We start from the raw sequence: 25,098 nt of genomic DNA on the forward strand, positions 1-25,098 counted from the left end.
TGTCCAGTGCGTGGGTGATTGTAATAAGTGCACCTTGTCGCGGAGCTGAAATGTGTACGAGACGCTGGTGAGGACACAAAGACGTGACCTGAGAAGTGTAACAAATGCAGCTAAAATAAGCACAGGGTTGAACTTTTATTCGAACAAAGCTTGACTCCTCCCCAACAGATCAGCATAGATTCAGATTTTTCAACAAGTCAACACTACAGTATGTGGAAAGAGTTACTGGTCGCTGTAATCATCCCTCCTCTTCGTACTGACTGTAAAGCAGTTCCTTCGTAGCATGACTACGCTGTAAATTTGGAAAATACCCACTCACGCTGGAGTCTCATAGTAGCTTTGGCTGAACAGAAGAGGGACAGTAGATTGTGTTACACTGTTCCGTGGCACAACAACGGGATCTCCTCATGGCCGGTATGGAAAGGAAGATAAATTGCAGTGATCAATAACTCTTTCAGTGTACATTTGGCATGCAAGTATTGTATTTTGATAGACTCGAAAAAATCAGAACCTACACTTTGAAGGCTAAAGCTGGCGATATGTTCGATTTTTGGTATTCCCATGAAAAGACCAAAAATCAATGTGCTAGTTGGTCTATACTTTACAACGCCCCTATGGCGCCCAAGCCCATTCTTTTCTATTGATGGGCCATGAACACGTACTTGCACAGGGATATACCGGTTTCTCTGTCACTTTTGGAGGAGCTGTCATTGTTGCCAGGCAGGAGGGGGCATCATCTAAAAGTCATAGCCATAAATACTCCACAGATGTTCAGTGTGAACATATTCCAGGTGTGTGTGTGTGTGTGTGTGTGTGTGTGTGTGTGTGTGTTATCCATTGACTATCTTCTGAGAAATGGCTCCTGGCAGCGTGTAGAACAGCAGGGCGAGGAAGAGCACTGTGATGAGCAGGATCAGGGCGATGATGATGTACTTCTTGTAGCTTCGCCACACCAAGTGGAAGAAACACTTGAAGGGATTGACGAACCATGAGAAGGAGGTGTCTGGACGACTGGGGGAGGGGGATGAAGAGAGGAGAAAAGTGCATTTAGCAGCATTGGTCTGTTTTAACAGCATAATTAAAAGTGTTTTGGATAATTCTGACAAAAACAACTTACGAGGAATAGTTTGACATTTTGGTAAATATGCTTATTTGATTTCTTGCCGACAGTTTGATGAGAGGATCGATACCACTCATGTCTGTACTGTAAATGTATGGCTATAGAAGCTTAGCTTAGCATAAAGACTTTTTACAGGGGTTACGGGGGTCTTGGTTGTTGGCAGTAACTTTGTTAACTTTGTTTTGCAACCAATGAAAACTCTGGTGAAGTCACTGTGTTCGGCCAAGAAATAGTCACATAACACCCAGTAAAACCACAAATTGCCGTTTTTACGCCATGGCTTTTGCACAGATTAAACAAAGAGATATAACATGTTAATAAGTGCAAGTAGAAGGATCTTCTGATCCAACTTGGCAAGAAAGCAAACGTATAGCAAAGTGTATTTCACAAAATGTCAAACCATCCCTTTAACCTACATACATGATATTGTTCTTGTCTAACTGCAAGTAAAAATACAAACAATCTTAACAAATCTACCAAAATGTCAGAGTATTCATTTAAAAGCTACCTGAAACAAAATCATACAGCTGTGTCTCCAGGACAAACTGCAGGTTTGCAACCGAAAACAAAAGCACTGCAGTGCGCACTGGTTACCGCAACAGGTCAACAATGTCATGAGGAGGGTGCACTTTCAGAGTCAAAGCAGTTTGTTTTGTGCCACTGTGCCTCATGAGCTCCCACCTCTGACGTTTACTCTGTTGAAGGAACACACACCTCCGCAGAGAGAACACACACCACATCTGATTTTGTTTAGAGAGTCCTGCCAGACTCCCGAGTTTGGCTGCTCTTACTTTGGTTTCGGCAGCGGCTCTGGCTCCTTGCGGGCTCGGCCAACAGGAATCTTCTCCGCCTCCTCAGCCGTCACGAGATGGAACTCCGCCTCCACTTTCCCCTGACGGATTCAGAGCACACGACACACCTGTCAGTCAAAGTGTCTGCCAGGCTGTATGACTTGGTTTGTGTGTGTCTGCGTACGGACCGTCAGCTCGCCAGACTTGCTGAAGGGCCACCAGCCTCTTGCTCTCTTCTGCTGGAAGATGGAGATTCTCTCTGTCCGGTCCGTCAACATGTCCGCCTTGCATGACTTTGCCGTCTTCGCCCCCCGAGGGAAACCATGGAGGTCCAACTCCAGTGTGCCTACACACACACACACACACACACACACACACACACACACACACACACACACACACACACACACACACACACACACACACACACACACACTTAATCAGTCAAATATACAAATACAAAGAAACACATGGGGAAGCGGTCGCACACACACACACCGAGGAAGTCGTCAGAGGAGAGCGTCTCAAAGTCCCAGACCTGCAGACTGAGGATGGCAGGAAGCTTCTGCTCTGTTTTATCCAGAGAGAAAATGCTCTCTCTCTTCCTCACCACTATCACCTGTGAGAGAGAGAGAGAGAGAGAGGAAGTTCATTGCAGTTAATTTCTCTACATCAGCACAACAGCTGGAGCTGCTGGGGATTCCAGGTCATGATCATTTCAGCCGGGTCTGTGAGTCAGGACCTTCTCAGCCGGCAGGTAGCTGAAGGGAAACACAAAGCGCCAGTTGAAGTTTCCTTCTCCGGTCAGAGAGTTGTAGTGGACGTCCGTCTCCTGTCGGTCGTCCTCTAAACCTTTCAGCCACCTGCAGAGAAAGACGGAAAGTCAAGTCAAGACATGCAGTCTGGGTGTAAGCGGGAGGGAAAAGCAGGCTGAGAACTTATTTTTGAACGAGAAAATACGTGCTCTGTCTAGAATAAGCAAACTAAAAGCAAGGCTGTCTAACGTCTGCATTTGGAACAGAGAGGAGCCTGTAGTCACCCCTTGATGTAGATATCACTGGACTGTTGACCGGTCAGGAAGTTGCTGTCCTCCAGAATCACATCTTCTGTGTTCCAGATGATGATACGCAGCTCGTACCTGAACACACACACACACACACACATTAAGGGTGTTACGGTTTCAAAAACAAATGTTGTTTTGTCAAGACTTTAAAAGATTGGCCTTCTGGTGGTCTCACCCTTTTGGTTTTCGAGGTGAAATGTCCACTGAAGGTCCCGGATGAGGTAAGTCCATGGGAAACATGTCTACCCACATCTGGACTTGACCCTACACACACACACACGAGCAGAATCAGAAACTGTTTCTTGTCTTGTATTAGTGCTGAAAAGGTGCTTCTACTCTAGTGGCAGTGACTTGGGAAGTAATGATAAGTCTATTCTACTATTTCTTATACTACATCCTATAAATATATTTTGGACACCACTCTTATTGGTGTGAGGATAAAGACATATACTTTGTGCAGTTTATAAATCAGATTACATTTGAAATTATGCTTTTAATCTTTAAAGATTTGAGGCTGGTGGAACATATAAAAAGCTTGGTGGCATATAAACGCCTGCTCTTATTTTGAAGCAGGATCTGCGAGTCTGATAAAAAAACCACTTTGATAACGATCGATAATGTTAAAAGTACCTGGTCCATGCCGGGCCGAGCCTTGTTGAACAGAGTTCTGGTCTCGATGTGTTCTGGTACCAGCTTGCATTCCACAGCTTGGATCTCCGCCCAGCGGTGCAGGATCTTCAGAGACAAGTGTTCATAGGACTCCACCGGCTGGTCTGAGACACACCGCAGGATTATTATCAAAAACTAACATTAAAGATTGACTGCTGTTGTCACCAGTTAGGCTCAGAATTAACATACACACACACACACACCTGAACTGCAGCATCATAAAACACTAAAGATTCACCCGATCTAAAAACCACACAGCATATTAAAATGCTTCTGTGGGAAAATCCCAGTTCAGTGACATCTTGTAATCCCACACTGACCAGGACTTTAGATGTCACTGTGTGCCTGCATATGATCAACTTCACTTAAACTCCCCTTTATTTATAGGCAGTATAGAAACACTTAGCGTTCGTCTTTGTATTGTTTTTATCTGTTTGTATTTAATTGATTCATTTTGTCTTGCTTTTGTTTGGCTTCCTGTTATATTGCTTTTTGAGTAACCTGCGTTGTTTGTCAAAGCACTTTGTAAACTCTGTTTGTAAAGGTGCTATATAAACAAAGTTATTATTATAAAGTTATTATTTAATAAATGAGTTTATAACACCCGATTATGTAGTGGTAAGCAGATATGTGTTATTAATGTCCACAACTATAACTCCTCCTGTGGGCCGGTGTATAATCAGAAAACAGATAATGAATGACAATGTAGTAAAACAGTTTTCACAGAATAATGTATTTATTGATATATATAATAATAAAATGTGTTTTCATGGGAGAAGTTACAATTGTTGACAAATGCTACACACTAATAAACACCTAAAATGTCTTTTAATCTGCTCGCAACTGCCTTATAGTGAGTTATAAACCATTAATTAAAGGTTTACATGGTGTGCATAAATTCAAGCGTCACAGATTGAAGAGTTTTCAGCGTGTAGGTGTCCAGTCTTTACCTTCGTCCATGAAGAGCGTCTTGCCAGTGAAAACCTTGTCAGCCACAGTGATGCGTCCCGGTCTGAAGTGAGGGCCGTCCAGGCCGCTCTCTCTGCACAGCTTCGACAGCAGCTCTGACGGCTTCAGACAGTCTCTCCAGGCGTTATAACCGTCACTGACAGACAAACAGCCACTTGTTATAACTGTGGTTATTACACAGGTTATAAGGTTTTAGCGGAAGCTTCAGAAAGGTTTCTCCAAACACGTCTTTCCTGCTTTAATCGAACTTGTTTTTTTGGGGGGGTTTTTTTAGATAAAAATGACAGCTGTTCAACAAATACGAGCTCAGAGATGCAGTAGGTATGAAGTAAGGGTTACTCCAACCAGCAGGATGATAATTTACCTAAATGAACCCAGTGGACACATAACTGAGCTGAAGGACGGCCAGACTTACAGGCTGTACTCAGTAGGGATTCCACAGGTGGCCCTGTGTCGGCTGTAGAATCGGTTCTCCAGGTCAATGCGAGTCTCTCCTATCAGGTCGTCCCCTCCCACCAAGTCATGGTCGTAGATCACCACCGACAGCAGAGACTCCTGAGGAAATGTCGCCTGCATCTCGAAAGATCTGGAAGAAGAGAAACAGCTTGAAAAGTTCCGTGTCACGAGTGCTTTCAAACAAAGGGGTGAGACGTAGCCACGTACCTTCCAAACACGGGATTCAGCTGTTTAGGGACGTAGTTGTCTCTGTCTTTGATTTCGTTCTTGCCGAGCCGAAGAACAATGTAAGGGTCCGCCTTCCCGTCCTGGTCGGCCGGGTGCAGGTTAGACGCCTGGGGAGAGAGGAGGGAGCATCACATGATGATATGATAAAGCACGATGGTTTAAGTTTAGTCTCACACAAGTGACAGGGTTCTGGATTTAAACCCCATGTGTGGAATTTGCATGTGTGCCTCCGTTAATATGATCCGATCTGCCAGTAACGGGGGCTCAGTGAGGTCACCTGACAAATTACAAAATCAAAAACACAAGAAGCGTGGAGGAGGATGAGTTCATGTTATTCCGTAATATACCGCTTTTCTCACAAAGAAGGGACTTAAAAATGAAACGGCCTTGACTTTATCTAATGTGGTGACTTTTTGATCGGAGACAAGCTCCTGATTCATGCTTAAAGGGCGACATCTGCCCGGTAAACTGATCACAGTGCATTCGGTTTGTTTTCGGATACTTTAAGCCAGTAAAATGCAGCAAACCGGAAGCTTTGACTGTTGACGAAACGCACAATTTATTCAGAAATACTTTTGGGAACAAAAAAGGCCTCCATTTTGTAATTTGTTTGATTCTTGATGGCATTTCAGACAACTTTAATACAGCCTAGTTACTTTAAAATGAATGTATCAACACTGCCTGCATTCATTTGCTTTGTCTGCCTCTTATATGTAAAATAAAAGTTATTATTATTATTATTATTATTTATGGACAGTTATGCTGAGATGCTCCCAACAGCTGTGCGTGTGCATTCAGTCTTAAGTGCTGTTTTGGGATCGTGACCACATTCATATTAAACACTTTAACCCTCATCATTAGATCATTAGAAATGAGGACGCACAGAGACGATGTAAACCCGTATGAGGACTTGGACCGGGCCGTTGGGAGGGATCCCCCTGTTGACTCTGAAGTGCCCAGTGTCAGCGGCTTCGTCCCAGTCCTCCTCTTCATCCTCGGCCAGTTTATACAGGCAGAATCGTCCCTGCAGAGGAGCATATGCACATAGTGGATTAGATCAATAGTGGTTCCGAAAGTGGAACCCGGTGAGGACATTCAACCTAATTGTCTCACCTTGAATTTTCCAACGAATCTCTCCTCAGTCGCCCCCTCTTCCTCATTGGCTTTCCCTCTGAACAGCTCATATGTGTTCACCCAGTCATCAAAAGGCCCAAACTCTGCCTCCAGCTCCTTGTTGTACAGCTGCAGGGAAACTGTCAGCATCAGTCCAGTGAACCTCTCTCTCTCTGACATACATCAATACCAAGATATGTTGTTCTCTTTCTCTCTAAGACAGTAAATAGATGCAGGATGGAGGATCACACGCTCCGCTCAGATCTCGGTTGTTATAAATTCATGAAATGCAGCGTGAGTTTGTAAAAAGATATTGGGTTTGTTGAAAAATGAGTTCAAAATATATATTTTTACCAAATGCAACAAACTTTCTGCAAACTGCAAAATTACAGCTACTCTTTCATTGTGAACATCTCGTCGGAGCGTCTGCCGTGATCTTATTGGAGTACCTTAAGTGTGGCTAATTTAGTAGGTAGACCCAGGCTTGGCTCCGGGGTTCCTTTTCCTTTCTGTTTCTTCTTCTTGTCTCCATCCAGCTGGCTGACTGATGGAACAAACGTGACACAGTTCAAACACTGACACGAAGCACAGCGGAAACAAAAACAAAAAATTCAGCCAGTTTTTTTTTTTTTTCAGTAACTTAAGAAACTCAGCGACGTCTGTGATTTAAGTTGCCTTCATCTCCACCAGAAGAGACACAAAAGATGAAAGAGTTCCCCGTGTGCGTATAAACAGTTTATTGCCGTCCGTCCTTTCAGAAGAATATGTCGCAAATCTTTCGAATGCAGCCCACCTGATGCAATAAAGAACACCGCACTGATCCCTCCAGAATGAAATCCAGAGGGATCAATACAGTTGTACACCCAGTAAAGTGGCCACCACCACTTAGCCACTGCTTTAAAGTGTGCAAACAGAAGCGGAAGCTGGAGGGTAACAGTGGCACATCCAGTACATCAGCCGTGTGACACTCTGAACTAGCCAGAAACATCTATCTATCTACAGGGTTGTACCACAGAAACCAGTAAGATACAGCCAGCTCCCACAGCCTCCTTGAAAATGCTCCATGTCCCTTAATGACACATCTTTTTTTTTTAGCTGCATGTCTTTGTCCTTACCCAAGGAGTTTATTCCATCGCTGAGCAAGCTGCTGTACGGAGACGCTGCAACGCACAACAATGTGTGTTCGAGTCAGGGCAAAAAAAAATATAACGGGACAGCTCTTCCCAAGACCAGTTGAGCAATATTCATATTAGACCTAAATTGATGGAATCACTGGTGAAAACAACTCGCTGTAAATATTTCGCTGATCACAATTACTGGTGAGATAATGCTGGACAATAAGATTAAATCTCTTCTTCTTCACCCTTTTTTGTTGTCAAACAACAAAAGTGTGCACCACAGCCAACATGTAGTGAGGAGTGGAGCTTATACTACCTTCTGTGGGGGTTCACTCACTAGCGTTGGTTGTGTACACTGTGAATCTGCACCAACTGATTTTTATTTAAATATAATATTCTCTCTCTTCTAGCTCTGATTCTGGTCTCCTCCACCTCCTGAGGGAAATATCTGTCTCTTTAGCTGCTAAATGCTCCGCTATGTTCAGCAGCTCGCCTCTAACTGTGTCCGTCCGCTGCTTGGTGCTAAGTAGGTCGTGTTCAGTGGCTTTTTAAGAGCCTTTTCACTGAAAACAACTGAAAATGTCGCCATGAGAGTGAAAAAACAGTAAAGTTGCAGCCGGACAGATAAACAATGAGCTGAAACGCACTGTGAAGCTTCATAAAGCCGAGAGGAGCCGCAGATTCAGGTGAGGGCACCTTCAACATGACTGACAGAGGCATGATGTCACACCAGAGGAGTTCTTACTTTTTTCAAAGACCTGAGGGAATGGAGCGTCGCCCTTCTGCTTGGCCTGGAACGCAAACACATGAACATATTTGTGTTTTTTTTTTAACACATTTTAAAGACCCTCTGCAACAAAACCCAACGATCAGTGCCACCTGTTTCTCTACAGATGCGTAGTATTTGGACCACCAGTCGATGACAGACTCTGCTGACTCGTCAGCGATGGTCCGCCTCCTCCGCTTGGTGGATCGACCTCGAGTGCTCTTTGTCCTGCTGTCCTGGATTTTAAATATACACGCATGCAAAGAATAGTCAGAGAGCGATCCGGAAGAACGTAGCTATTTATGTTGTTGTTAATGCAGAAACTTTCACCCTTGTCTTCCTGGGCACTTTCTTAGGGGTGGGTGGGGCCGGGGCCGGGGGCCGGGCTTCATCCTCCACAGTGATCAGGAAGTCCTGATTTGTCAGTGCTACAGTTGAACTGGTCTCTCCAGCGGGCTGGGACAGTCCTATTGGACGAGAGACACCGATAAATCTTCATATGGGACAAGATCAATCAACATAGTGGACTGGAGGATCAATTAATCATATTTGTATCCTGTATCATCATCATCATCATCATTTTCTTATTATTGCAATGGGAATATTGACCAAACTGGACATTTTCCAGAGCTTTCAGCCATGTGAACAGTAAGTGATTTCAATATTGAATCGCTCTGAGCGGTTGAGAACATTTTTTTCAGTTTAAGAGTTCATATTAAATGAATGCATTGGCCACACACACACACACACACACACACACACACTTATTACCCTCAGTGCTTTGTGGCTCCGGAGTCAGTTCAGGTCCAGCGGCGTATGAGAGCTTGGGGGGTTTGTGTGTCTGTATGGGAGCAGGCAGGGCCGGGGGTGGAGTGTATTTGAAGTCCTTGAGGTTGTTGATAATGTGGTTTCCAACCAACGTGCTGCGACCAAAGGCCCGCCAATCGACCACAGTGATACTGAGAGGAGGGTGGAGGTGTTCGTTCTCTGGTAACTCCTGAAGGACGGCGGAATAGAGAAGAACTTACATGTTAAAATAGTCCACAATAGTAACATTGGCTGTGTTGAGAATGTTTTTCCATGCTGTCTCACCAGCTCTATGGCATCAACCAGAGTGGTGAAGTTTGGGTTGGACTTGTACTTCTGAATGACGGAGGAACGCAGTGTTTTACCTGCACACTCTATGAAGACCTAGAGGAAGAGAGTTTCACCATCTGTTTTTACATCACGTTCTCCAGATGATTATTTGTTTATTGACGAGTAGGTTTAGTGCATAACAATAAACACAGTAAGTAGAAAACAAAGAACCGAGGCTCTAAGGACAGAGGGTGTCGTACGCTGCACAGATTGTAAAGCCCCTTGAGGCAAATTTGTGATTAGTGATATTGGGCTGTAGGAATAGCATTGTCTTGACTTGACCTGACGCTATGTTTGAGTCCTACAGTCAGAAAGGAGCACATATTCGACTAAATAAAGACAACACACAGTTGTACCACTTTTTAATCGAATCTGTTTATTTCTTTTTAAATGTGAAGCACTTTGAGCTGCATGTTTTGTATGAAAGGTACTATACAAATAAAGATTATTAGTATTATTACTATTATTATTTTTTTTTTAAAAAAAAGGGTGAAAGCAGAGACATGGATTTTAAAGAGTTTGGAGATCACTTCACCTCCACCTGCAGTGAAGGTTTTGCTTTTTTAAATGATAATTTAAGTATTGTGGTTGAAAGAAACATGTTGCAACAATTTTTCTTTTCAAAAAACATTGTTTATTCATTTTCTTATTGACTGTCCCTTGCAGTGGACATCGGGACTTGCTTCATACAGAACGCAATGATGTAATTTTATGATACTGAATTCATTTTTGAGTGGATTTCTTTTAAAAAATTCTAAAAATTGGCTGCATTCCCTCCGATTCCAAGTTGCTGGTCAGTGAACGTATTCTTGCCCTTGTAAACCTCAAAATCCAGTACCAGACCATTGGGACTGGCAAGGACAAATACTTTCAGTCCTGTGGGGTTTGGTTTCCCAGGCACAAACTGCCGTACAGGACGCCGGCCTGTGAACGGAGTCACCTGCTCATCTACACAGGCCTTCCCTGGCCTGGTTAGTAAGTCCTGATGTCCACTACAAAGGACATTGAATGAAAGTTGTGTTTTGAAAGGGAAAAAATGACTGTGACTTTTTAAAAATCTTACTGAATGGAAGCCAAGACTTTTATTTTAAAGAAACAACAGAAACATGATATCTGGAAAGAATTGATGACTTACCTCTCTTGTTGGCATAAAATGTGGAAGCTGAACTCATGTTTGTTAGTATGTGTGCGTGTGCGTGTGTGTGTGTGTGTGTGTGTGTGTACCTGTGGGCGATCCACAGACAGGAACTGAACCTTCTTCAGCTCCCTCAGACCCCAGAATAAGACCTGATGTAGAGAACACACACACACACACACACACACACACACACACACACACACACACACAAAGGTTTGTTAGAGTTAAGTGCTCGGTTAGGTTATGGTGTTAGGTTATTGTTGGTTATGTTGAAAGAAAAAAAACCAACAGAAATCCCCACTCCAATGTCATGGATAAAAACATGTCAGCTTCTCAAGAGGAAAACATGTTTCTCCTAAAGTGAAATTATATCATAATAAATGAGTGAGAGCCATCCAATGACGGAACAACTTCATTTTCTGTGTTTTTTATGGATGTTGCCGTATTTACCAAATGAAACAAAAGAGAAAATCTTTAAAAACGGGGTTAAGCCTAAGTAGTGTCCTAAAACACACACACACACATACACACACACACATGCAGGCAGCCAAACCTCCAGCCTGTAGGTGCTGAGGACGGGTCTGATGTTGGCTGGAACCGTGTAGATGCCTCCCTCCTCTTCCTCTAACGCCGGCAGACTCTGCTCTCCAGACTCTGGGACCTACACGGACATCACGCCGGTGCTGCGTCATTATTAGTGCTTCATTTTACATTCTTAGCTCTTCATCGTGATGGAAAAAAACGAATGGTTATTGTCTGTGGCTGACCTGCAGCAGTTCAAATGCAGCCAGCAGCTCTCCCCCCGGCTGGCTGCCGCAGTGCAGCGGGCTGTACTGCAGGGTTGGAGGCGTGTAGGGGTCAGAGGACAACCGAACCTCAGGCACCGCCACCGTGGCCCCCAGATACTCCGCCTTACCCTGACGTCGGAGGGAGGAGGTCGCAAGTTCAACTCAAAGTGTCAGCAGCAAAATATCTGAGACAGTGATTAAACCCATGACTTCATTAATCTATCAATCAGTCCATGTGCATAGCTTTACCAGAGCGTCGTCGTCGTACACCTCGATGAGAATGCGAGGCGGCTCCTGCTGGATGTGCTGCAGATCTCCACTCAGCAGCAGGCGGCTCATCGGCAAACACTGATTCCATGTCGGACTGAGAGTCTGACTGATCACCTGACCGCGACACACACACACACACACACACAAATAAACAAATCAGACCTGCACAGCAGCAGCTCAGGAGACACAAACCTATTCACAGTATGAAGCAATAACACTAGATTGCAAGAGTACAACACAACCCATTAACAATTAGCAACTGCTAACAATAAAGTCCCATCTCAAAAAGGTTAGGTTTGCATGAGCTAATTGGCTACCAGCTGACTAACAACATCCAATCATATTAATACAGATTCATGTACACTCAGTGGCCACTTTATCAGGTACACCTGTACAATCTAATGCACTATATTGAGGCTCTCAGTATAATGCAGTGCAGCACAACAACACCGCTATCTACGGCCGCAATGATAAACATACATGTAGCCACTGAGTGTCTCTGGAGGGACTCGTTCTCTTTAGTCCTGATTGCTGCCAACAAAACTTATTATGCAACCTGCCACATGTTTTTGATATTATGTCTATAATCCTTATGTCACGACAAATCATACAGCGTTTCCTCCAGAGCTACAGTGAAGCAGCATTTGGACCTTTCCCACAAGCCGTATCACCAGTCCCGAACTCAAAACAAAGAATCATGTGATCTCCAGTGACTGTCTTTGTAAAACAAGCAAAATACTTCTTCACCGTGCACTGAAGCAACATTTTTTTGTTGCGGCAGAAGAATCTAGATGTATGGAAATATGCTGCATGTTGTTCTGTAGTTTTTAGATTTTACACATGGGTTATTTCTTTATCTGAGTGTAATCATCCATGTAAAAGTCTAAAATAAAAATGACTACATGGAAGGCACAAACTACGCCTCCGACGCAGGCAGCTAGACCAGCATCACCAGAGACACTTCATGGACCTACATTGGTGGTTTGGCTGTTTGACAGATAGGTGACTCGAGCAAAAGGGTCAGACAGGCCGGAGTTGTCGGCAGCGATCAGACCGCGAGCCTGATACATGTGGCACCTCAGCTGGAACTGATGCTTCCCTGTAGACACACACACACACACACACACACACACACACACACGCACACAACATGCAGTTTATGGTGACTTTAAAGCATCAGTTAACCCACATCACAAAAACAGATTTGTTCACTGACCATTAGTGGTATCTAGCGTAAGTGATTTGGAAACTAATGTAACTGTGATGTTACGGATTTGAAGGTAAACCAGGACCCTTCCTGTATATTGTAATATCCAGACATCTAAATACCAGAAGCAAATACTAAAAGCAGAATTAGGTTTGGTGTTTTAAGTTATTTTGTCGATACTGACCTCCTGTTTCCAGTCAGTGGTCAAAAAGAAGCTAAGAACAGTGAGTACTGTCTTTCGAAATGCGTGAAATTCAAAGAATAACCACAGAAATGAAGGGGGTTGTAATAATCTGTCTGTCACCTGTGCAGAGCAGGTGTGATGGAGGGCAGCTGGCGTCAGCGCCCCCTGTGGCCGGACTGAATCCTGCAGGCAGGTCATCCAGCATGTGGATGGAGTCTGACCAGCTTCCATACCACAGATACACGTCCAGCTTTGCTTGGACTGACAAGCCTGCAACACGCTTCCCTGGAGGCTGCGCACACACACACACACAAACACACATAATCAGTCTTTCTCTGCCAGACTTCCTCCGTTGGAAAGTACTTGTGTGTGTGTGTGTGTGTGTGTGTGTGTGTGTTCACCTTTAGAAACAGTGTTATGATCTTGCCACAGAGGATTCCTCGGGCCTCCTGGCTGCTGGAGAACAGCAGGTCTCTGGCTCGGATCCGAGCGCACGCAACGCGCTTGTTGTTGCTCAGCAACCACACAAAGACGTCGGGCACTGTGTGCTGGGGCTGCGGTGTGTGAAGGCGTGCGTATAAGAAAAGTTAGTACGAACAAGGTAAATAAAGAAAACAGCAATGTCTTACACACACACACACACACACACACACACACACACACAGGGTGAGTCCCGTACCTCCTCCACAAGAAAGCGTAGTTTGTGTGTGAGTTTTGTTGCGTCCTGCAGCATTTCTTTCACACCACCAGCTTTTCTCTTCCTCTCTCCCAATGACTGGGCCTCCCCTATCATAGCCTCCTGCAACACACACACGCACACACACACGCACACACACACACACACACACAAAGTTGTGTTTCCATCACTTCAGAGGACATTACATTGGCTTACATTCATTCCCGGAGACTTGGCCTAATCCTAACCACAACCACTACTTGCCTAAACCTAACCTTTAAACCAAGTCTTCACCCTAAAATGTAATGATTTATGTTATGGGGATTTGCACTTTGTCTCCAAAAGGAGGGCGAGTCCCCACAATGTGACTGAGTAAACAGATGTATGTCCCCACAACGTCAGTAATACAAGCCCACACATACACACACAGTTGTAATGCATGATTCCTGCACATCTTTGGTGTAAATGCTCACTGCCTGTCAGGCTTGGCGTAGCACATTTTATATGAACTGCTGTACATATGGAAACTTTTTGTAAACAGTTTGCATTTGCCACTAAAAAACAATCCACCAATGCTGGCAGCATAATAACAAGTCCATGAATGCACTGCATTGTAAAAACAGAGAAAAGAAAAGTTTTATGTAACGGGTAAACCGACTAGTCAAAGTCTTTTTCCAGCAGAGAAGCATGATTCTGGTTTACATTCTTTGGTGAGTTCACACCTCAAAAAGGTCTTGATGGGCCACAAAATATTGGGTCTGGGCTTGCAGGACTGAGCAGACTTGTTTTCATTTAAAGAAGTGTTTTCAGTCTCTGTGTGTGTGTGTGTGTGTGTGCGTCTCAGATTTTCCTACCAGTTCCTGTTTACACATGGTGAGGCGTTTCTTGTCCAGCTGTGTCAGGTAGCTCGACTTTAGCTCCGCCTTCAACTTGGCCTCTGCTGCTGCTATGAAACTCCTGCAACAGGACACACATTTAACACAGGCAGACAGCCCTGGGCTTCCTATCACTACTGCAGGAGTAAGAAAAAAACTTTAAAATACTCCGCAGGTCCTTTCCAGTGTTTAAAGAGACAATGCACGCTGTTGTTATTTCGGGGGGAGGACATTCCCTGTGAACCGCCATCCCAGTGAAGCTCATCATTAGCAGGTGGAAAGAAGCAGCTGGTGACACCATGTATCATAGAGGCAGCACATATCTGTCCACACTCCCCCCCCCCGGACTACAGTAGAGTTATAGAGGATTTATAGTCGTGCGTCACAGCGTGAGGCGGTCCTGATAATTTATAGTTCGGCATCAGATTTCACCCATTGGCACCACTGGAACGTTAGATAGGTGTATCGTATATTATCAGGCTGTATAATGGTTTAGTTATACACCCCCACAGTCATTTTGTTTACATTCTTTCATTCTCCTTGTGATTTAGAGCGACCATGGGAAGGTTTGCTTTGTCTCTCTGCTGAATGGGAGACTGTTGTTCAGACAATCTTTCATTCACTTTATGACAGCGATGACCGTAAACGGTTTGCAGTGGAGATGGCTTTGCCAGAAGTGTGTTAAGGATAGGATGACTGAGCATTTTCTCTTTTTTAATATTTAATGCTGCTCAATGCTGCATTGGAAACTGGTAGGAGAAATGTGAGTGTTAGTTACAGCGTAGCTATGGACGTCTATGGAAATCTGACTTTAGCCAAGACATACATCATCAAAAGCTTCAAGATCACCTTCCTCTCAGTGGTGGACTTGGGACCAAACATGCAGTGTTGGAAGTGGGGAGGGGGAAGGCGGTGGAATGCGAAACTTGTAATTATTAGCTAATCAGGCGCTTTATTCGTCAGTATTGATACAGTATTATTTAAACTGACACGTACTTCAACCAGATATTTGTATTTTGTATATGTGTACCAGATATTTGTTTAAAATGGTCAATTACAACAACAGCTAATTTAACTTAAATGTTTATCATTTGTCTTCCATTTGATTTTTTTTTTATAAACAAACACCATATAAAACAATGCTGTTAAAACTTTCCCCTGTGAGACACAAACAGTCGTATCGTGCTCCGATTATTGTCTGAATACCTGGCGTCCATACAGAATTCTTTGAGGATGATTTTGAGCATGTGCTCCGCCCCTGGATCCGACTTCCTGTGGAGCTCGGCTGCACTGGCCACGCCCTCCTCCTGAAAGACAAGATTTTTATGGCTGTGGAAACTGTTCATACGCCTATCAGGTTTTTAAAAGCCAGAACCTGCGTCAGGTGAGTCACAGTGACGTTATAAAAACACTCTTTGGCCATTTAATGGACTTTTCAAACGCCCATATCGAGGCAATAACACACATCCCATTTGACATTCGGACTAAATTTGATGTGAAAAAAAACATGGTGTGTGTGTGTGTGTGTGTGTGTGTGTGTGTGTGTACATACAAACAGAACAGCTATATTCTCCAACATATTGGAGTTGTAGAGTCGGTAGGTTCGGTCCTCCCAGTGACTCAGCACATTAATACACGGCTTCTGCTTCTCCAGAGGCAGATACATGTAGTACCTGAACATACACAAAAATAGACACACACACACACACACACACACACACACATATCCACATAATGAAGACTTTAGAGAACAATGAAGGGCAACATACTGTAAGCTAAAAAAAAACCCTCCTCTTTGCAGGAACTGAAAGACAGTCGGATTTTTTCTTCCACTTATAATAAATATCAAATATGTAGACTTACTTCCAGGCAGCAGTCAGCTAGTCCCATTTATTACATGCTGGAGAACTCTAGTGCAAGATTATGTAACTTTTGAAAGACGAAATAACACAATCTTTCTCTTAAAAAATGAAGAGTTGAATGTATAAGCAATATTAAGCGCCCTTTCTCCATTCGACACATTCAGGGGTTTTGCTGCTAAACCCCTGGTTTGACCAGTAGCTTGTGATGGCTGATGTTAGCAAACCTATAGATAATGCTACGTACTGAGTCCTTTTGCTGACTTTTTTCTGCTTGTGATTCTATGAAGGGGAAAAAAAAACAAGTATCCTTTACAGCCGTAGCACACACGCTCCCAGATGTTGATGGGTGCTACATAAATAAAGTTTATTATATTATTTTATTATCACACACATTTCAATGTTGTTGTTTTTTACAAAAATAAAAAAAGAGGTATGTATGGCAAAAAATCTTAACCCCAGGTCAAGAGCTCTCAACTACATCTCTTCCTAGGTTGATTAAAAGCTCTGGAAATTGCTTGTTCAAGCAAACTCTGGAATCCGGGAAGACCTTGAGATGTGGTTGAAAATACCTGAAAAAGCTAGCAGGTGGACCTTGACTTCGTCAAAATACTGTGTCAAGGATGTACTTTCACACTCAAGGACGTAGTAGCAACTGACTCCAAAGATTCTTGGAAAATTAAGTGAAATTCAGTATCTTTAGTATCAACCAACAGTGTGACTCAACTTGTTTCCCTCGACAATGAGCGGTCTTTCCGGAGGAGTGCTGGACTTGGAGGTCAAGGCCGTGTCCTGAGGCTCTCTGGGTAGGAGGGGGGAGGACGGGGAGGTGGAGAGGGAGCTGAGAGTAGAGGAGCCAGACATGTCACTGATGTCTGGGACATCCAGCGCTCTTCTCCTCCGACTGACAGCAGGACTGGGGACGTTGATGTTGGGCTGCCCTGCAGGCTCCAGGACATTACCGTAGTTACCTGAGGGAGGAAAGTAACTAAGTACATTTACTCAAGGACTGTACTTAAGTGCAAATTTGAGGTACTTTATACTCTTTACTTTTTCCATTTTCTGCTACTTTATATTTCTACTCCAATACAATTCAGAGGCAAATATACTTTTTACTCCACTACAATTATTAGATAACTTGAGCAACTTAATTAACTTGCAACAGAAAAATAATATAGCTCAATAAGTTGTGTGCTTAAATGAGAAAGGGGAGGGGTGAGAAATTGGACTGGAAAAGAAACCAATGCCATCAAATGTCATTGTTTTAGGAATTAAAGCTACTGTGAATTTATTTTTGGGTTGAGTGATACATACAGGGTTGACAAAGTAACTTTAAAATATAATGCAATCCTGAAATTCAACACAATAACAACGCAAACTACTCAAATAATGACTTAACAGTTGCATCGACACGTATTACTGACTGAACATTACAGGCTCCTCAGAAGACGACGGTTGTTACATGACTGTCGTATTTCATTACTTTAATGTTCTATTAAAAGAAACACAGGGAGAGAGAAAAGTGAGAACAGTGAGTTCGGCGACTCACCCAGGGAGAACTCGAAGCTGATGGGCTTGTCTCCGATCTTCCTGTCAATCATGGTGGCTTCAAACAGCGTCCCGAACAGCAGGAATCTCTCCTTGTTGTCTGCATCCAGCTGGACATCAGAAACAGATTTACCACATTGTTTATTCAGTCGGGGAAGCTGTAACCGTAATGATCCCTTCGGGACATGAGGTTTTATTTCTATGCAACAGCTGTACTTTCTGTGGCCCAGTGCAGCTTCCAACAGCCCTCTTCACAGTACCTTCATGGAGAAGTATGTGGTAATGAAGGTGTAGTCTCACATAGCCACTTGCCGAACCAAACTCCAACTAATTGGTCTGACCTAACCATGTAGTATTGTTAAATTACCACACTGTGTTTCTCTGTTGGGGGGCATTGAGGATATTTTTAACAGAAAACCTCCTACCACAGGAGGAGATTCCACAGGCAGGACCTCTGCTGCCACAGCTTTTCCTTTGTCATCTTCAGCAGCTCCTCCTGCTGCTCCTCCCGCTCCTCCTCCAGCAGGAGTCTTGCCGTCCTTCCCTCCGCCTTTCCCTGCTTTAGCATCCTTCACAGGTTTGATCATTCTGCTGAGCTTGGACTCCGAACCCGTCCCTCCCGCTAGGATCTCCACCGCCAGCTCCATGTAAACCCGACCCCTGGCACCAGCAAGGATCGGGCAGTTTGTTGGTTAATCATTAATCTGTCCGTTTTTCTCGTAATAAGAAATATTTGAATAATTATCAACTTTTAACATTGACCTGTAGGACACGCCCTCTCCGATGCCCTCATTCAGCTCCGCTGTGTCATCGCCTAATGAAAAGTTTCGGGCAGAGCCGTACAGGTTAATCCAAGCAGGACCAAATGTTGGTAGAAACCCTGGAGAAAGAGAGAATACGATGGGGAATGTGTCAGAAACTCAACATGAGCCAAGTAAGGATTCACCTGGATTATGATTCCTGTCTTTCCTCCGTATGTTTCTATTTTCCCGAAACTCTTCCTTCATGACTTCATCTCTGCTCCCATCCCTCCATTCATCTCTCCTTACCTCTGTCACCATCCTGTTCATTGGAGATGCGTCTCAAGTCAAAGTAATGGGTTCCTATGGCAACATCACTCATGCTTCCCTCATCCCAGACCTACGAGGAGAGAGAAGCCAGAATCCTGTGACATTTATACTTGTCTTATGATGTACATCGGCAGAAAATCAGTCCTTCCCCTTCAACATAATAATGTCCAGACCTGGATCTTCAGTCTCTGACACAGAGGGGGAAACATCTCCGTGAAGACGATCTGCTCATTCCACACCGGGTCTGCTGTGGACTTCTGAGTGGATGTACGACCCTGAGATGCAAGTTAAGGAGAATAAAAAATGGATTTAGACGTACATAAAACAACTTACACTGCATTCTCAACATGACATAAAAACTAAACATGACTGACTGAAATAACTCCTTCTATGTGGAACCATGTGATCCTTTCAAGAGGCAGCACTAGAGGACTTAGCAGTCAGACAGTTTTGGAGCTAATATTTGAAAAAAAGAGCAAAGCGTCATCAAAATCGATTAGGTTTTGTAAACCAATAAGTTCATCTTTTCTCAGGACAGTTCAGGAGTGATGACTGTTGGTCTTTGAGGTCATGTTTATATACAGTACACCGCCAACCTTAATAACTGACATGTCTGCAACTATAAACCATATTTAGTTTAGAGATATGAGATATATCCACAAATGCAAATATGAGATATATCCACAAATGCATTTTTGGTACTTGGAATTTGAACTTCTTGATCTTGAGTCAATAATCACACCTCTGTATTTGAAATATTGTACAACTTTTGTACAAAAACACACCTGCTGTCTTACTCTTAAGAATTGGTCAAATGTTGAGAAACTGCAGTGAGCTTCAGAGCAGCGTCCTTATTCGTTTTTAAATGAACATATATTAAAATGTCCTCTGCTAGTTGTTGATATTCAACCCACCACTTTTTTGAAGAAGCTGACCACTACATATGGGTCTATGAGTGCTGTGTTGTCCCCTATGAAGGCCTTGGTGACGTTGGCCATGATGCTGGAGTTGTTCCGTGGAAGGCCTTCAGCTCGATACACCTTCACACAGAAACGAGCCCAGGGCCGCTCGGAGGGAAACCCTTCTGGTATTAGAAGGCTCCTGAGGAAAAGGACATCACAGCGATGCACAAAGATATTTCAACCCAGCTCAAAACGATTCATAAGGCCCTTTAAACAACCTGGTTTATCAGCAACATCTTGAGAGAAAACTAATTACAGTAAGATGTACCACATGTGTAAGTGAAAATGTTGGCGTGGCAAAAAGGTCACGGGTCTCTGGGGACCATGAGTACTCCCAAAAAAGAAGTATGTACTTCCAAGAGGCAGAGGGTTGACTAGTCAAATCTTAGTTAAAAATAGCAGAGTGTCGTCTGCATATAAAGAGATGCGATGACCATAGAAATTAGAAAGGGAGAAGAAGGCACCATCCTCTCAGTGGAGAATATTTAATATAAATAAAATTACATTTTCTAGATGCCTGTTGTATCTTACTATACACATCTCTTCAAATTTCTGCCAGATATATTTGGTATCTTTGGAGATTTTTAGATTATTTTATATGTTATTATTATTATTTATAGATTATTCTTAGATTTTAGGTTTTTACAATTTAAAATGACAGTGGGACATTTTAAACTGAGGGGTTTAGGAGGTGCTGATGACATTGTATGTCACATTCTACCTGAAAACTACTATCACGTCACACCTCTCCTACATCGTTCCTGTTTCCGTAACCTTTCCCAGAAAACCTTACTGGTCAGATAAGGAAGGGATACTGCAAAACAACATTTAGAAAAAAAGATGGGTATAATACTTGTCTATCTGCTCCTCAGCATCACTCGCTTTTGGTCCTGGCTGCATGGCGTCCCCCTTCGCTGAGACGCTGATGTCACACTTGACGTAACCTTTGACCCCAGTGCTAATGTCACCAGGATTGGTCAGCATTGCCCACTTATTGAGGAACTGGTGACCTGAGCGAGCAAGAAAGAAACAGAAGGGTGAACTCTGAATGAAATGAGTAATGCTGCCAGCTCATTTAAGAATTATCATCAATGTGCCAAAACATTTCCCCAGTAGAGGACTGTCCCAGTGGCTTTTGCACCACACTTTATGGGGAAAGGGTAAATCAATACAAAATGTTGAAAGTTGGCGTTAGCTTTCAAAGATTGCTTTGACATCACTTTGAAACCTTCTTTAGGTAAATTAAGAAACATGTCAGAAAGAGGGGAGCTACCTGGCTGTTTGTAGACTGTCCACACATCCAGCTTAAAGGACCCAACACAGAAACTCCTCAGCATTTTAGAGTGCATCACCTAGGGAGAGGAAGATACATTAAGAGACAGAGCACAAGCTTGAAACTAGCATCACAAAAACACTAGACCATGGATGCAAACAAAACTCAGATCATAGAGTATGACTCTAGATGACACATTCAGACAAAGAACACCTCATAATTTCTATGAGTATAAGCATGTAGGCTTTTTGAATCGATCATTTACAATGTAAGACATGACTCGTTTGCCGTTTTTTTACTCACCGTCAGCTTGATGACTTTGTCGAAGAAGACCTCTTTATGGGCAAAGAAGTCAAACACGAAATACTGAGGGAAAGAAAAGAGGGGGAGAATAATAAGGGGGAGACAATAAAGAACGAGGGCTTAAAAGATTAACCATCGACAAATAGACTGAGACTAAAAATCACTGGGTTATTCAGGTTGTCCTAATTCATTCTTACTTCATTGTAAAAGGGAGCATTGGTTCCTTCTTTGACTGAAGTCTGTTTCTTCTCATCACCGATCTCAATCACCACGCTGGGGTCAATGTTTTCTCCCACCAGCTGCCTGGCCTCCGTGATGTTGATGGCAATCTATGGGACAGACAAGAAGTTACATACTACTGCACAGACTCATATTGCAGAACACATCCTTTCGTTTGTATTGTTATTGTTATATTGCAAATGTATTTTCATTTATTCCATCAACTTTGTCCATCACAAATGTATGCGGTTTTGTCTTTATGCATTAAAATGGTCAGTTACTTGTGTATAATATTTTTTTGTCTACCCCTCCTGATAATTGCTTAAGTTTAATCTTACATTTGAAGTAATATATAACTCAAATACAGTCCATAATTGTGTGTTCTGTATGTTATTACCTGGAAGCTCTGTGGTTTCCCTTCACTGTCCTGGATGCGAGTCTTTAGCTTGGACCTGTGGAAGTTTTACTGCACAGGTCAGTGTCTCAAAACATTACTTAATATTATCAACAAGCAAAATATTATATATTATTATAGATTACACTACACAGCAGTATATAAGGTGATTAAAATGAGCCCCACCTAACCCAGCTGCAACATTAAAATGATGTACACATTAATGCTGTGTGTTGTGTATTGAGTATATTTCATACCTCTTGTTGTTTGGTATTATTCTGGTTCTGACTCCAGAGCTTCCTGGTTGATCCTCAGGGTTTTCTCCCTCCAGCAGGGCAGACGCTTCAGGAGGCACCTCCACCTCACTGTCTGCACACACACACACACACACACACACACACACACACAGTCGTGTTTCCATCACTTTTGGGGACATTACCTTGATTCATACATTCATTCCCTTGAGACTTGCCCTAACCCACTACGTGCCTAAAACTAACCCTTAACCTATCCTCGACCTAGACCTAACCTTGCCCTAACCTTAAACCAAGTCTTCACCCTTACATTTTACGATTTACGTTATGGGGACTTGAATTTTGACCGCATAAGGAAGGCGAGTCCCCACAACATTACAAATACCTGCCCACACACAGAGAAATAAAGTCAATAAAACCTGATATAAATTATCTCAAATACCCGTCTAACTACTTCCAAATAGTGGAAAAGGTTAGTGATTGTATGATTACAAATCTTGGCAAACAGTGTGAGGTCTCGGTTGCCAGTCGTCTTTTAAGAAGGGCTGGATTTTGGTGTCTGAAAATAAAGTTCTAGTTCTACTGTTTAATCCCACCCCTACATCCTGTTAGATGCAGAAACATTTCAAACCACAGAAGAAAATGATCTTAAAATCATTTCAGAGTACCTTTATTAGCACGCTAGGTAAACAGACACAATTATTTCCAGTGATAAATGATGTTCTGTGTTGTCCTTGAAAACCTAAATTGCCTATAATTACTCTTCAGTATTCAATATGTGACTGTTTGACAAGGGTTAGTCTCACCCACAGTGATATGACAGGGATAATTGTACACTGTAAATACAACCAAGATGGTGAGATTGTGTGTGTGTGTGTGTGTGTGTGTTTGTTTTCCAGGCCGTACCCACAGCTCCCTTGTTTGCCAGGACCAGGTCTGTGTTGACTTTCTTCTTCTTCTTCACTTTCAGGCCAAACATCAACTTGGCCTTTCTGCTCGCAGAAGAGGAAGACTTTTCAATGAGTCAAATCATATTTACAACCGTATCTGCTACAAATGACCTTCATATGTAACGCAGCAATGAGTATGAGGTTGAAGTCCTGATTTAGCTGTGAATGTGTTTGAGGGTTTACACATCCATGTTGGGTGAATAATGCAGGATCAATAGCCTTTTTTAAACATCATCCCCCAGTTCTAGGACATCGAGTTTTCACCTGGTATCACTCACATGTAACATGATTATTACCGACCGAAGGCCAGACTGAGGTGAAGATGGCCGCAGAACAGGCCGTGTGGTTCTTCTACCAGTGAAGATAGACTATACGTTTGTTTTCATTTTCAATAAAATAACAATTTGAACACACACCCAGTGTTGTGGGTGATATTGCACTACCCACCCACCTTGTTAGCTAACTCGAAGCTAACACAGCTCACTAGTGCTCGTGCTGACGTTTTCCTAATGATGTGACAGAGTTGTGCCATTTATATCATTTTAGGGGCGATTAAAAATAAAATCACTGCTGGTTGCATAAAACAAATGAATCAAATAAAAATCTTCTCTGTTTTGTGTTCTGCGCATCATTTTTAAATCTCTGTAATTAGCCCAAAAAAGAAAAGACCTCAAAACTTAAGACATAAATGACAAAGCAACAAAAAGTCTGTTACTTCCTTGTAGTGGAAAAAAACAGTCAACCTAGAACAGAAGGGCCAAACAATTAGACCTTTCTTTGTCTTCTTTGTTGGACAAAGATGAATGGTAAATGGACTTCACTTATATGGCACTTCCCAAAAAGCTTTACAGATCAGGTCTCATTCACACGTTCACGCACCGATGGCGACCGAGCTGCCACGCAAGATGCTGGCCTCCTCCGCTATTTGGGGTTCAGTGTCTTGCTCAAGGACACGAGCACATGTGATCAGCCCGCTCTACCCTGCTCCACCTCCCATGCGACAGTGCTAACCACTGCACCACCACCATGCCGACCTAACTAAATTATCAGGTCACATCAAAAGCAATATCTGGCAATATACAATCAGTATCTTAATGTATCACTTTTGTTTTTCTGGGTTTTATTTGACGGGTACAAGTAAGAAACCTTGCTGAGTTAGGTGTATATATGTAACTCGCTTCGCCAGATAACTGGTTGTGTTACTATGAGTGGTTGCAGTAAACATCTTGACTTCAGAGAACATTTTTATAAAAAGAAATGCGTTAAAATACTCGGGTTGCGACCTGTGGAGCTCTGTCAATTTAGTTAACTATTGCAAAAAGACATTTCAGAATAAAGACTAAATTAATAATTGCTTTTAAATGTGAGAGGTGCCATAGACCGACCATGATCGTTCCAGATTTGTCTGACCTTGTGCGTACAATTTGTTAATTGTAAGCATACTGATATTTTCTTTATGAATATTGAAGTTAATCTGAGAGCATTTTTCCCCCCCCCACACAGTTTTAATCTTCCTCCAGCATCCGTTTCCAAAACAGGAAAACATCCCTAACTGAAATCTAACACAGAGGTCATTTAGACAAGACAAAAACGCTTTAAACTGCTCACCGCCGCTGGGTCGCAGGACTGTCTGAAACATCCATTCTGCCGAAGTCCAGAGAGGTTTTCTTTCTCTACTAACAGGCACCGGGAGGATCA

At 42.9% G+C, this 25,098-nt stretch overlaps 1 protein-coding gene across 1 annotated transcript; it reads right to left on the minus strand.

Moving 5' to 3' along the window:
* Positions 1-122: 122 nt before the first annotated feature.
* fer1l6 (fer-1 like family member 6) lies at positions 123-23,442 on the minus strand. Its single transcript, XM_070914004.1, has 45 exons — positions 23,357-23,442; positions 22,454-22,565; positions 22,200-22,254; positions 21,781-21,912; positions 21,584-21,646; positions 21,281-21,359; positions 20,861-21,017; positions 19,960-20,146; positions 19,219-19,320; positions 19,025-19,115; positions 18,738-18,855; positions 18,401-18,635; positions 17,977-18,085; positions 17,155-17,398; positions 16,121-16,241; positions 15,775-15,875; positions 14,548-14,650; positions 13,697-13,816; positions 13,419-13,571; positions 13,138-13,309; positions 12,601-12,725; positions 11,606-11,740; positions 11,336-11,485; positions 11,122-11,229; positions 10,655-10,717; positions 9,386-9,484; positions 9,065-9,290; positions 8,624-8,760; positions 8,407-8,529; positions 8,273-8,318; positions 7,525-7,569; positions 6,859-6,953; positions 6,410-6,538; positions 6,180-6,320; positions 5,276-5,403; positions 5,028-5,198; positions 4,594-4,748; positions 3,605-3,747; positions 3,150-3,238; positions 2,951-3,049; positions 2,654-2,774; positions 2,410-2,530; positions 2,100-2,257; positions 1,912-2,012; positions 123-1,011 (listed from the first exon to the last, which is right to left on the minus strand). The coding sequence occupies exons 1-45, from the start codon at positions 23,427-23,429 to the stop codon at positions 831-833; spliced, it is 5,616 nt and encodes a 1,871-aa protein (XP_070770105.1). The 5' UTR covers positions 23,430-23,442; the 3' UTR covers positions 123-830.
* Positions 23,443-25,098: the final 1,656 nt, after the last annotated feature.

This window comes from Enoplosus armatus, chromosome 11 (genome assembly GCF_043641665.1).
Source record: "Enoplosus armatus isolate fEnoArm2 chromosome 11, fEnoArm2.hap1, whole genome shotgun sequence".
Taxonomy (NCBI): Eukaryota; Metazoa; Chordata; class Actinopteri; order Centrarchiformes; family Enoplosidae; genus Enoplosus; species Enoplosus armatus.